The sequence below is a fragment of the Pongo pygmaeus genome, chromosome 14 (assembly GCF_028885625.2).
Source record: "Pongo pygmaeus isolate AG05252 chromosome 14, NHGRI_mPonPyg2-v2.0_pri, whole genome shotgun sequence".
Classification (NCBI taxonomy): Eukaryota; Metazoa; Chordata; class Mammalia; order Primates; family Hominidae; genus Pongo; species Pongo pygmaeus.
In genome coordinates, this window is record NC_072387.2 from 29,419,190 (window position 1) to 29,434,225 (window position 15,036).

A 15,036-nucleotide genomic window follows, 5' to 3' on the forward strand; every position below is an offset into this window, starting at 1 on the left:
CCCTAATCAGCAAGCCCTGTGGCCAGAAAGGACCTTACCCAAGGCATGTAGAGTGCCATCCCTAACATTCAGTTGAATCTCCCATGAAGATTAGAAAGGTGGTTTACTCTCTATCTGACAGATTGCATACAGCTGCATGAGAATTAGTATATTGGAAGGTAGATCTTAGAAAACGCCACAGAGTAATAAAGCTGTGGAAATACAAAGCTAGGTTTAAAAAACATGACTGGTGAATGAGGAGGTCTAAATATATCTTATTGAAGCCCCAGTGGAAGTAACTAGAGAAAATATAGGAAAGACAGTGGTTAAAGAAGCAATTGCCAAGAGTTTTCTATAACTGAAGACAAGTTCAATTGAAAACAGACACTGACTCATGAACAGAATAAATTAATTCAAATTTATGAAATGAAATCATTCTGAAACTGGAAAACACTAAAAGTAAAGAAACTTTTAAAAATCCCAATGGAAAAAAAAAGATGTAACAGTAAAAAAAGCTTTGTAGATACTTGCTGAATGAACTGTTGAAAGCAAAGTGGTGGAAATTTGTACCAGAAAAACATTGAAACCAAAAGTGGCATACCAAAGTCAGTATCAGACAGATAATTTTAAACTATTATAACTCATTCTTTGAGTTCTTAGATAGAATTAAATGTCATTTCTAAAAGGTCTGTTTTGTTATTTCTCAAACTCACCTTTTCAAAAATCATATGATATTAACTCGTTTTGGGCATTATCCTTGCATTTATCATCTTTGTGTCTCAGTCTCTTGATAATGGCCTACCCAAACTAGGCATGACAATAAATGTTGGTTGAAATGAAGAATGTCATTTAGCAACATTTACCTAGTAGACACTATGTTCGATTCACTATATTATATGCTATGACAAGAATCACATAATGTAGAAGGCAGATTATCTGTCCTTAAGGTCATTTTGTTTTAAATAACAAACTGGGGATCATGAATTCAGAAGCGTATAAAAGCAGATATTTACACCAAAACAAGTATAGTGCTTCACATCTGGAGCCCTATCCATTAAAGGATTGAAAACTATACCTGAGAGATGCATTGAAAATCAATCAAAATTAAGTATAGCATGGCCAGGCGCGGTGGCTCATACCTATCATCCCAGCACTTTGGGAGGCCGAGACAGGCAGATCACGAGGTCAGGCGATCAAGACCATCCTGACAAACGTGGTGAAACCCCATCTCTATTAAAAATACAAAAAATTAGGGACATGGATAAAGCTGGAAACCATCATTCTCAGCAAACTATTGTAAGGACAAAAAACCAAATACCACATGTTCTCACTTATAGGTGGGAATTGAACAATGAGAACACATGGACACAGGAAGGGGAACATCACACACTGGGGACTGTTGTGGGGTAGGGGGAAGGGGGAGGGATAGCATTAGGAGATATACCTAATGCTAAATGACGAGTTAATGGGCGCAGCACACTAACATGGCACATGTATACATATGTAACAAACCTGCACGTTGTGCACATGTACCCTAAAACTTAAAGTATAATAATAATAAAATGTTTAAAAAATACAAAAAATTAGCCGGGTGTGGTGGCACACACCTGTAATCCCAGCTACTCAGGAGGCTGAGGCAGGAGAATCGCTTGAACCCGGGAGGTGGAGGTTGTAGTGAGCCGTGATCGTGCCACTGCTCTCCAGCCTGGGCAACAGAGTGAGTGAGACTCTGTCTCAAAAAAAAAAAAAAAATTAAGTATAGCACCAACATACTTTGAAGGCTGGTTAGCAGGAGAAATAATGTAATTTTTATTGACAAAATTTGTTTTAATGAACGAGTCTATGAAAATAAATTTTGTTCATGATACATTAAAAATTAGAATTATTTATCTTGGAATATAGATTTTAAGTTCTAATATACTTATTTCACTAATTATGTTTTGTAAAGGGTTTATAAGAAGACCACAAAGTGCTGTGTGTTATTCCAGTGCAATTTCTTGCCAACATGAGTACCACTAATGCAGTTGCCTGACCTCCAAGTGCTGAAGCATTGATATTCTTCTCAAGCCTAATTTGAGTAAATACCTAAAGGAAGCTGTTTGAACCAGATAGCCTCTGAAAGTCTCTCCTGGCAAAAATTTAATATAGTGTCTAATAAAAATGAAAGCCATTTGTGAGTTGTGAGAAATATAAACAACAAAATCAACTTTTTAGAGAAATATTTAAATTGAGTGTTTCACCTAGTGATTTAACTCATGCTTATCTAGAGTAAAAGGACTTTTTTATACAATGCAGTGAACACTGGTAGATGGCACTTTCAAAACATTGAAGGCTGTCATAAAACGATATAAAAAGAATTACAGCTGGCAAACTTAAAAAAAAAAATTGGTAAATACAGCTCAAATATGGGAGGACTAGAAAGCAGGTGGCCAGCTTCCAAAAACCAGTGTGTAGTCAGTATTTTCTTCGGAGGATGTGGGGTCCAGCTTCTTACTCAAGCTGTCAGCAGGGCAGGTGGGCAGATGTGGGAGGACTCAAGAGCCAAAGAGCCAAAGACAGCACATTCCCCAGGCCCCCCATTTTTGGGCAAGCCTCACCAGACTGAAGGAGATCTTGCTGAGTCTTCTTCCGAGTCCTAAACAACTAATCACACTAAACGTACCCTGTTTATGCACAGGCTTCAAATTAACTCATTATAAAAAGTTGAGGACATTCTGAAGTAACACTCAACCTATTTTATTGCTTGTTGTACGCTTAAATAAAAATGGCTGGGTTGGCTGGGCGTGGTGGCACATGCTTGTAATCCCAGCACTTTGGGAGGCTGAGGCGGGTGGATTACCTGAGGTCAGGAGTTCAAGACCAGCCTGGCCAACATGGTGAAACCCTGTCTCTACTAAAAATACAAAAATTAGCTGGGTGTGGTGGCATGTGCCTGTAATCCCAGCTGCTCGGAAGACTGAGGCAGGAAACTCACTTGAACCCTGGAGGTGGAGGTTGCAGTGAGCTGAGATCGCGCCACCGCAGTCCAGCCTGGCAACAGAGCAAGAATCTGTTTCAAAAAACAAACAAACAAAAAAAACTGGGAATTTTTCCTTTCAATATTTGTATGTAGTTAATTCAGCAAATGTTTATTAAGCACATACTACATGTTGGCTGCTGTTCTAGGGGCTGAGAGTAAAACAAAATAACAAAGTAGTTGAAAACCTCACCCTCTCAGGGCTTATAGGTGGAGGGTGAGAATTTACAATAAAATACGTAGGTAAAAGATGTAGTATGCCTGGGGAGTTAAGTGCTACAGAAGAAAAAATGTCAGAGGAGCACAGGGAGCTCTGTGGTGGTGTTGCTGGGGCCTATTATTTAAATAGGATGCTCAGGAAGATCATTGATAAGCGATCTTTGAACAGAGAGTTGAGAGGAGCCATGCAGGCATCAGGAGACCTTCCAAGTAGAGGGAATTAGAACTGTGGAGTCCCTGAGGTGGCGTCACACTTGGGGGACTCCTGGCCAAGTAAGACCACTGTTCCTGGAGCAGGACGAGTCAGGGCAAGAGGGACTGGATGAAGGCAGGGAACCATGTCTGTCGGGGTGAGGAGTTTGGTTTTTACTCTGAGTGAAATGGGAAGCCACAGCAAGGTTTGTGGCAGAGGTGAGGCATGAGTCATGCATGTTTTGGAGGGACCACTCCGGCCTCGATGTTAGAAATGGACTGTAGGAGATTTAGAGCCACAAGCAGCGGATAGTCAGGTGGCTGTTGCAGTGACCCAGGTGAAAGACGATAGCAGAGGTGTTGATTTAGGGGACCTAAGAGCTGGCCTCGTAACAGGATTGCTGTCAGCTCTCCAGCAAACCACGACAAAATTGTTTTAAATGGATACTGAAGTTTTCTCAATGTTATGTAAGGGTGAACAAAAGCATTATCTAGTAGACAGAATAATGGCCCCCAGAGACATTCGTCTTCTAATACCCTCTGGAACCTGTGAAGAGGTCACCTTACGTGGAAGAGGAGGAGGCTCTGCAGGTGTGGTTATGCTCAGGCTCTCGAGAGGGAAAGACCATCCTGGGTTATCCAGGCAGGCCCAGTGCTATCACAGGGGTCCCTGTGAGGGGCAGACAGAGGCATTGGAGCCAGAGGAGGATGTGTGATGATGGAAGGAGAGGCTGGAGCAAGGAACGTGGGCAGCTTCTAGAAGCTGGAAAAGGCAAGCAACGTCTCCCCTCCACCCTCCAGAAAAACACAGCCTTGCCCATGCTTTCGTTAATACCTATTTTTTGACCTCCACAACTATAAGATAAAATTGTGTTAAGCCACTAGGTTTCTGATAATTTGCTACAGCAACAATAGGAAACTATATATATAAGACTAGGAATATGTGGAAATAGAAATATATTCACGTGTGTTCTTAGAAAACTTTGCTAGTTGTATTCATCTGTAGCAATATTGTAAGTACTGTGCTTGCTTTTGGTTCAGACTCCCTGGCCACCCTTCCCCCATCCAATTGCACTCTCCTAGTCTGTCCTTTATAGAAATTCTGGAGCCATTATTTCAGATGATAAGCGCTTTGAAATAAATGTAATAGAGGGAAGAGGTTGAGAGTGACTGCGTGTCCAGAGAGGGAGGCTTTTTTGACGAGATGGCATGTGTGCTGCTACTGAAAGATGAGCAGGACCAGCAGGGGCAGACCAAGTCCAGGACAAAGGTCCTGGGGTGAGAATTAGCCTGGTCTGTTGAAGAGTATCTACTCTTTGCTTCAGTCTTGTGAGCAAAGGACACAGTGGTAGTAGATGAAGCCAAAGACATCAGCAAAGTCCGGCTCATGTAGGGTCTTGTAGGTGGTAGAGGCGTTTGGACATTGTCACTGTGGCGAAAAGCCATCAGAAGGTTTGGAAAAATAGAGTGACAGGAGCTTACTGACATTTTACACATTGACTGCTGGGTGGGGAATGGTTTTCAAGAAGGGAAAGAATGAAAGTGGATTTTTCAGCAGTGTAGTTGTGAGCATTCAGAGTAACCTAAACTAGTGTGGTAGCAATGGAAATGTAGAGATGTAGACAGATTTCAGATATATATGGAAGGTAGAATTGATAGGACTTGCTGATGTGGGGCTTGAGGGAAGAGAGAACCATCAGGGATACATCTGGTACTTTGGCTCGAGCCACTGGCTCTAATATAAGGAAGACTAGAGGAGTTCAAAGAAATGAGTCAATGAATAATGCCCTTACGAAATCATTAAACATTTAGGGGTTGAATAATGTTGGCTGTCAGTCCTGGATATTTGAAAATACTATGTGATGAATAGCCTCATTGTAGATAATCAGAATATGTGAAAATGCCTATTGTTAAATTGGAAGGAGATTTAAAGATTTGTTTTAGACCGTAACTTATTTTTAATAAGGACAACTCCAAATCACTCCTAAAAATAAATGTGTGACTTTTGCACAAAAAATCCCAGAGAAGAGTATTTATATTCTGATTCATCTTTTTACTACATTTACAATCAGGAAAGTCATAATCTCCAATTTTAACTTCATAGCTAAAAAGTGCTTCTGTTATTTGTATAAAGGGAAAAATGAATAATTTTTTAAATTTTCTTTTTTTCTTTTTCTTTTTTTGAGATGGAGTCTCACTCTGTCTTCCAGACTGGAGTGCAGTGGCGCGATTTCGGCTCACTGCAACCTCCATCTCCTGGGTTCAAGCGATTCTCCTGCCTCAGTCTCCTGAATAGCTGGGACTACAGGCGCCCACCACCACGCCCGGCTAATTTTTTGTATTTTTAGTAGAGACAGGGTTTCACCGTGTTAGCCAGGATGGTCTCGATCTCCTGACCTCGTGATCCGCCCGCCTCAGCCTCCCAAAGTGCTGGAATTACAGGCGTGAGCCACTGCACCTGGCTGCGGATTCCTTTTTAAAGATACACATACCAGTTTGATTTTCTTCCCAATTAACCTTTGTAGAACTTGGTAACTTGATTATTTTAGGTTAATGTTTCAATTCCAAGTTTAACCCTGAAGAATTCTGATAGATAGATACAGAGAATTTATTAACATCTGAATTTATTGACATTTGAAAGTGTGGTCACTAGATTTCAAATGTTGATCATATATAAAATATTTTAAATGGCAGATTAAATATCTCCCTGTGATTGAAACACAGTGACATGTTTCAAAATAATACTTAATTATCTTTTTAAAAATCATTAATTTTGGAAATCTATGACTGGGATGAAAAATATGTTTTCAGGCTCATAGTAAATCAGTATTAACAAACAAGTTGCCTCCCTCATTCCCTCTCTGTCTCTTTCTCTCTCCTCTCGTGAACACACCCCGTGGCAGATGGTGCGTGAGCAGTACACTACAGCCACAGAAGGCACCCGCATAGAGAGGCCAGAGAATCAGTATGTCTACAAAATTGGCATTTATGGCTGGAGAAAGCGCTGCCTCTACTTGTTTGTTCTTCTTTTACTCATCATCCTCGTTGTGAATTTAGCTCTTACAATTTGGATTCTTAAAGTGATGTGGTTTTCTCCAGTAAGTATCATTATTTTCTGGTAAGCATGTTCTTGTTTTGTTCACTGTATCACTTCGTCTATATTGTATTGATAGGAGTTTCCTTTAATATAATTAACATTCATTTCTTTGCTTTCTGGCTCTGAATTTCAGGAGCAAAATATATATGTAGCATTTACATTTTTCCCTTTTCCTTAAACCTCATTGTGAACTATAGTGTGTTGGTTTTGTGTGTTTTTGCTGTAATTTTTTTCATTAGTCATCTCGACATAGTGGGAATATTGTAATAGTCTTTAGTTTGTGGTTGATTGAGTCAGGATTATTTGCTGATTATTTAATTCAGTTTGTAAAATGGTATAAATCATTTTCTTAATTTCATTAATTCATAAATATTTAAATGACACTCATTTAAAAACTTTTTTATTTACAGTGGTAATCAAGTTACACTTTCATTTTTTAAAAACCCTATGCTGATATACAGTAAATTCATGTACACACTTCAGCATTCAGCAACAGATTTAGTAACTAAAACATCAATCCTAAGAAATTCATATTCTATTTTAAACATACTTATGTTTTAAAGACAGCTATATAATTTTGTATTCTTAGATAATATTTTGTGTACTTTTGAAAAAATGCTAAATGTAGAATGTCTTAATTTTATAAGATAGCTACAGTGAGATAAAAATATTGCAGAGAACATCGCAGGCAGGTCAGTCTGTTGCTTACATGCATCTGAAGGTGTGATATATGCACAGGCTCTTTCTTTCTTTTCTTTCTTTCCTTTCTTTCTCTTCTTTCCCTTCTTTCCCTTCTTTCTCCTCTTTCTTTCTTTCTTTCCTTTTTTTTTTTTTGAGACGGAGTCTCACTCTGTTGCCCAGGCTGGAGTGCAGTGGCGCAATCTTGGCTCGCTGCAACCTCCACCTCTACACAGGCTCTTTCTGAGAACAATGCTTGAAGTCATTCATTCTGAAACACCTTCTATTATTATTCTTCTTCACTTTCTATGCAACTGTTTCTATCCCACTATAGTTCTAGCCAGTAGATACATTATTTATTTTATTGACATCATAAATAAATATTTATGTTTTTACATATGCAAAGAGGTAAAATACTAATCAAATCAAAATATAGTTTGAAATGGTGTTAGCATATTTGATATATTAATATGAATGTAATCAATATAGATATATAATATATTATAAGCTGTTATAAACTACATATATTATAAATAAATATATGAACAATTATATAAATATATTCAAATTAATCCAATTTAAGTTGTGATTTCTTAGTTAAAATTTATAAAATCACTATTTCTGCAGCATCACAATAGTACTTAGTTCCATTGGACAATGTTACTTCATGAAAGTAGCACAACTAACAGGATGCATGTTTTTGCACATCATATACATTTTAATATCTAAATGTAAAATATTTTAACATTTTTTGGAGACTGAAGCAGTGTTAAAGTCCTCAAATTATAAACCATGGGATTTGCCAGAGACAACTGAATAGAGAGCCCTGCATCAGCCTGCTGTAGGACCGTCAGTTATGCAGAAGGTTAAGAGAGGCAGTGTCCTGTGTAGGAGGCCCATGGAAGGGCCCGGGAGTGACGAGAAGCCACCCACAGCCCAGCACATGCTGAGCAAAGACAGACTTTATCTGGAATGAATGATATGCATTATTTATGAAATATGGGTGAATTAATTTTGTAAACGGTTTGACTGTAAAGTGACAATATGTCTACTTTATACTCTTGTCATGTAGCATGTAAAACAACTTTGAGGTATTATAAATTTGGATTAAATTAAGTTGTGCCAGCAGCTGAGTCCATTTCACTGATGGAGAAGGGCTCCCCACAGAGATCAGCACAGCCTTTCCTGCCATCACTGCAGCTGCCCATCCCCTGCCCTTTCTAGTGAGATATGGTCATTGAGCATGGCATTTGCTTCAGTTAGGAACCTGTTGCTAATTGGTAGTGAGTAATCAGGATTCTTTAGTGCTGTCTTTAACAAAATAAGAAAAACTACCACTAACATTTATGGAATCAAAAGACAAGATACCCAAAGGCACTAACCTACAGAAAATGCCAGGCCTTAATTGGAAGATGCTGGTTAGACTTTGGATCATTATTCTCAACTCGGAATGACATAAATGATGTAATTACCATAGGTGCGTGAGTTTGATTTCTTACTTTTGTAATTATCCCATATGTTTTGAAACAGTAAATTGTAAATTAATGTATGCTTTAATTCCTACTGATTTGAAAGATTTTAAAATACAAGATTTCATGTTCTATTTATTTTAAATTTTATTTCAAGAACAATTAACACAAGATCTACCCTCTTAACAGATTTTAATTGTACAATATGATATCATTAACAATAGGTACAATGTTGTACAGCAGCTCTCTAGAACTTACTCATCCTGCTTGATTGAAATGTGAAGTCCATTGTTTAATAGCACCCATTCTCACTTCCTCAGCTCCTGGTAACCACCATTCCACTCTTTGTTCAATGAGTTTGCCTACTGTAGATACCTCATATAAGTGGAAGCATGCAATATTTGTCCTTTTGTGCTTATTTCACTTTGCATAATGTCCTCAAGGTTTATCCATGTTGTCTCACATTGCAGAATTTTTTTCTTGTTTAAGGTTAAATAATATTCTATTGTATGGATATACATTTTCTTTATTCATTTGTTGTCTGTAGATATTTAGGTTTTTTCCACATCTTGATTGACTACTATAAATAGTGCTACAATGAACATGAAAGTGCAGATATCTCTTCCAGTTCCTGATTTCCATTCTTTCGGATAAACAACAAACTATCTGAAAAGGAAATTAGGAAAACAGTCCCATTTTCAATAACATCAAAAAGACTGCAATATCTAGAAATAAACTTAACAAGAAGATGAAAGACTTATACAGTGACAACTATAAAACAACTGATGAAAAAATTAAAGACGCAAACAAATGAGAAGACCTCCCATGTTCATCAATTGGAAGACTTAGTATTAATAAAATGTACATTCTACCAAAAGTGATCTATAGATTCAGTGCAATTCCCATCAAAATTCCAATGTTATATTTTTTACAGAAATAGAAAACACAATCCAAAAATTCATGTGGAACCACAAAAGACCTAAAACAGCCAAATCAGTCTTGAGAAAGAAGAACAAAGCTAGAGGCGTCATGCTTCCTGATTTTGAAATATATTTCAAAGCTATCCTAATTTAAACAGTATGGTACTGGCATAAAGAAAGGCATATAGACCACTGGCATAGAATAGAGATCCCAGAAAAAAAATCCATGCATGTGTGATCAACTGGTCTTTGACAAGGGTGCTAAGAATATCAAATTAGGAAAAGATAGTCTATTCAACAGATGGTGCTGGGAAAACTGGATTTTCACATGCAAAAGAATGAATTTGGACCCTTATCTTAAACCATACATAAAAATGAATGCAAAATGGATTAAAGATCTAAACATAAGGCGTAAAACTGTAAAACTTCTAGAAGAAAACGTGGGGAAAAGCTTCATGACATTGATCTTGGCAATGATTTCTTGAATATCAAAAGCACAGGCAACCAAAGCAAAAATAGACAAATGAGACTACATTATACTAAAAAGCCTCTCTGCAGCAAAGAAAATAATCAGCAGAGTGAAAAGGCAACCCATGAAATGGGAGAAGATATTTGCAAACTATATATCTGATAAGGGGTTAATTTCCAAAATATATAAGGAACTCCTGTAACTCAAGAGCAAAAAGACAAATAACCTGATTAAAAATGGACAAAACATCAGAAGAGACATTTCTCCAAAGAAGACATACAATGGCCAAAGTGTTCAGCATCACTAATCATCAGGGAAATGCAAATCGAAACCATGATAAGCTACTACCTCACACCTGTCAAGATGGCTATTATCAAAAAACAAAAGACGACAAATATTGGAGAGGATGTGGTGAAACTGGAACCCTTGTGCACTGTTGATAAGAATGCAAAGTGGTGCAGCCACTATGGAAAACAGTATGGAAATTCCTTTAAAAATTAAAAATCAAACTTCCTTATGATCCAACAATTCCACTTTTAGGTATTTATCCAAAAGAATGGAAACCAATTTCTTTTTATTATTTTCATATATAAACCAATGTATTTTCTTGAACATTAACATCCCAAAGAAGTAATATGTCTATGAAAGAACTCTTTTGAGCCCTTTGATGCTGAAATGGTAAAGTTAAATAAGGCTTTGAGCATTTGTAGAGATCTGCATAGTTTTGAACTTGTAACAACTACCATATAATTATTTACCCAAACTCAGTGTAATTGCTTTTCTATCACCCATTCAGTTATTAGTCAGAATATAGGGAAAACCATAATTTTTCAAATTAACAAAGTTTGGCATGGCTTTCTCTGCTGAGATCCTCAACAGTGTATCAATGGCATCTTTATTATTTTACATGTACTGTCATTGCAACACCTCATCATGCTTTAATGTTTCACTATAGAAAATAGTAAAACTACAAATGATACATTCAACAATGCCCAGGTAACATTAGGAGAGAAAGCCAGTAAAACATCACAAGATGAACGCATAAGGACACCAAAGAATATTAAAAATTTAAAAGAGAGAGTGAGAAGACCAGAGTAAAATGTTGACAAGAGAATTAATCTGAATTCAGATAAGGCTGAGCCTGGTTTTATCTGCCCAGCTGGGGTTAGAAAGAACACAAATTACTAGTATCTCACAAATCCAATTCTACTCTTAGAATTAAAACTTGATGTAAGAGAAATTTTCACAATTTCCAGGGAAGACATCTGTTGAATATAAAGTAATATTTAGGACATTTTAACAACTGATGCTGAGTATAAAGATTCTAAAATATTCCGTGTTAGCCATCATAATAGTTAAATCAGTCAGGAACACGGTTATTAAATCAGTGTAGTAGAGTACCTTATTATGCTTTTTCCTTATTATATTCATTCTATAAAAATAATATGCAATATTAGTTTAGTTATAGTGTTCATGAGTATAGAATAATATACATGGGTCATATCTGCATGTTAAAATGAGACATTTTAATTTTTAATGATACTGATTTTTTAGAAGACCTTTAGAGTTATCAACCTTTGTTTGCATATAAAATATTTTAGTGCATTTAGTGAATGTAATTTTAGGTTATCATCAAGGTAAGATGAATGATTCTAAGCTAACTATATTAACTCTAGTAGTTAAATCTTGGGGGCACTTTTATTTGGGAAAAAAGATATAAGTGATCAAGGAAGAATCATAATACTAAATGTTATCATTAAGCTTGTAATTCTATAAAATACTTCATTGATAAGTATTGTTTGTTTTCATTTATTTTGGTAATAAGTAACATTGCCCTTTTTAGGAGGTCAGGAAACTCTGGTAGATTTATCCTTAACAAGGATTTAAAGTTAATTCATTTTGGAAATTAGCAATTAGAAATTCTCCATTAAGGACTTTCCCATTAAGAATCTTTCATTTAGCAAGAAAGTAAACCTTTGCTAGACAGCCTTTGTAGATATTTCCTTAGATAAATGTTTTGTCATTAAGTAATTAGTGATTATTCATAGGAAGCTGGGAAAATGTTATTAGATGGCATCATAATGACATTTATTTCAGCCTTATATTAATATAATCATTTGAAAAGGATTTTTAAAACTTAGGAAAGAATGTAGATATGCAAGTGACCACAAGCTGTCTGTGAATGCACAGTGGTCAGGGAGGGTTATTAAAATATCATTCTTGTAGTGGTATTTTCCGAAATCCCATTTGCATTTTATAGACTCTCAACACTATAAAATAGGCTTTGTGTTAGATGATTTTGCCCAACTGTAGGTTGATGTAAGGGTTCTGAGCGTATTTAAGGTGGGCTAAACCAAGCTATGCGTTAGGTAGGTGAGGTGTATTAAATGCATTTTCAACTCTCTTCGTAAATCAAAAAGCATCTATATTGTTTAAACTGCTAACTGTGTTTTGTCATTAAGCAGTTAGTGATCATTCATTGGAAATTTTTTACACAGCAATAGAATACTAGTACAATTTTACTACATCATGTGAAGTGTTTAATTTCTCTTTTGCTGGATATTAACAAAAACAAAACAAAGAGAAAAACTCTAAAATTACCTAAATAAACTTACCTGATGACCCATACTCTTGACCATTTATTAACAGAGAAATGGTTAGTTTTTAATCTTTTATTACTGGATATTGATATATATTTTAAATAACTGAGGAAGCAGCAATAAGATAACATTTAGCCTAATCTAATCATGTATGTTTTAACCACTTCCTACTGGGAAATTATTTGTTTATGAAGTAAATTGTTCTTTTTTGAAATATTTTGAAATCAAATTACATTTCATTTCAAATGAAATTATTTTTTCATTTTAATAGCAAAAATGTTCTTTGATGCATTAATATGAGTGATCATTGTAGCTCATAATTGAGGAAATCAGTGTATATATTGATGTAGTATTTTATTATGAAAAAAGTTTATGTTTAAAAGACTGTCTTTTTTATTTTCGTGATTCATCATTTAATATATAATAGATTTCACAGCCGAGCGTGGTGGCTCATTCTTGTAATCCCAGCACTTTGGGAGGCTGAGGCGGGCAGATCACGAGGTCAGGAGATCGAGACCATCCTGGTTAACACAGTGAAACCCCGTCTCTACTAAAAATATAAAAAATTAGCCAGGCGTGGTGGTGGGTGCCTGTAGTTCCAGCTACTGGGGAGGCTGAAGCAGGAGAATGGCGTGAACCCCGGAGGCGGAGCTTGCAGTGAGCCGAGAGCTTGCCACTGCACTCCAGCCTGGGCGGCAGAGCGAGACTCTGTCTCAAAAAATAAAAAATAAAAAATAATAGATTTCTCAATCCATTCATGCGTACTAACTCATTTTATCCTCATAATGATCCCATAAGTTTTATATTGACAGGCATCAGCTTTATATATTGTCATTTCAGTGATTTCAAAGCTAAGTGTATCTTAGCAGATATCAGGATCCATGAAGATCAGGAAAACCAACTCAGAAGGTGGTACGATGAAGGCAGTAAATAGACTTGTCCTTGAACCATGTGCGAAAAAAAGGCCTTTTGGGGTTTTATGGGACCCAATAAACACAAATTTTTCTGCATCCAAATTCAAACCCAACTGAAAGGAACAAAAAGAAATCTGGTAGGGATAGCTTAAAATACCATCTGTGTTACTGATAAAAAGCTGATTGGAGGGTACTGGCTTGGATTTGGCCAAACGTCCTGCACCCCAGAATTAGGTGGCCCATCAAGTCACAGGCAGCATGGAAAATTCCTGATGCCTGCTGTGAGGCAAGGACTTGATATTGTGACATTCTTCCTGGTGGGATTTCTTATACCCACAGGAGACCAGAAATCCGTGGGCAAGTAGATCCCTGGGGAAGGAGGAGAGGAGCCGGAAGCCTGCGCTTCTTCTACTCTCCAGCCACGCACATCACTCTCCTGGGGTGCAGAGACGGGCAGAGTGTTTCTCTCATGAAAGGTCCCCCCTACATCCACCGCTTAAGTGATCAATTGTTGATTTTTCAGTCCGCCAGAGTGAGGATATAAGTCAGAAACCGGGGAGGGGGGCAGAAAAGTGGAGAGGAAAGTTTGACCCCCCTTTCACCATAGAGACCAAGTGATTAATCATTATTCCCACTTACCTGCGCATCACCTCTGGCTGTTTCAAAGTTCTGCCTGTGGGAATCGGGAAGAAGGAATGCCTTCGCTGTATTTATCTGATTTTACTTATTATTGAAAATCCATGAGTGGATCCATTCCTACTGCACTGAAAAACAAAAGAAACACACCAGCCTCTTGACCGCAGGCTGGGCACAGTTACCTCTGCAGTCTTGCTCTAAACTGCCCTCCTGTTGCTTATTGGCTTTCAATCCTGCAGACAGTTCTGTCTTGCTTCAGTGTTTTAGTATATGCTCTTCTCTCTATCTAGAGCATCCACTCCAACCCAGGCACACACACACACAGTCACATCATTATGGTTTGGATCTGTGTCCCCACCCAATCTCGTGTTGAATTGTAATGCCCAGTGTTGAGGTGCAGCCTGGTGGGAGGTGATGGGATCATGGGGCGGGTCCTTCATGAATGGTTTAGCACCATCCCCTTGGTGGTGGTGTCCTGATACAGTTATCATGAGATCTGGTTGTTTGAGTGTATAGCATCTCCCCTCTCTCTCTTGCTCCTGCTCCTGCCATGTAAGTCGTGCTTGCTTGGGCTTTGCCTTCCACCGTGATTATAAGTTTCTTGAGGCCTCCCCAGAAGCCAAGCAGAAACCACTATGCTTCCTGTACAGCCTGTAGAACCATGAGCCAGTTAAACCTCTTCTTTATGATTTACCCAGTCTTTGGTATTTCATTGTAGCAATGCGAGAACGGACTAATACAGGGTCTCAGCTCAAAATGATACTTTCTTGCTGAGGTTATCTTGATCACCTCTGGTCTAAGACAGGCTCCTCCTATATTCTCTTTTGTAGGACTCAGACTTATTTTT

At 37.4% G+C, this 15,036-nt stretch overlaps 1 protein-coding gene across 3 annotated transcripts in view; it reads left to right on the top strand.

Annotated features, from left to right (window-relative positions):
• Positions 1–15,036, top strand: part of SGCG (sarcoglycan gamma) — a 171,537-nt gene that overhangs the window by 37,440 nt on the left and 119,061 nt on the right. For all 3 annotated transcript variants that reach the window (XM_054446829.2, XM_054446830.2, XM_054446831.2), the window contains exon 2: positions 6,310–6,504. In XM_054446829.2, coding sequence (XP_054302804.2) covers positions 6,310–6,504 — 195 coding nt within the window. The remainder of the gene's footprint in view (positions 1–6,309; positions 6,505–15,036) is intronic.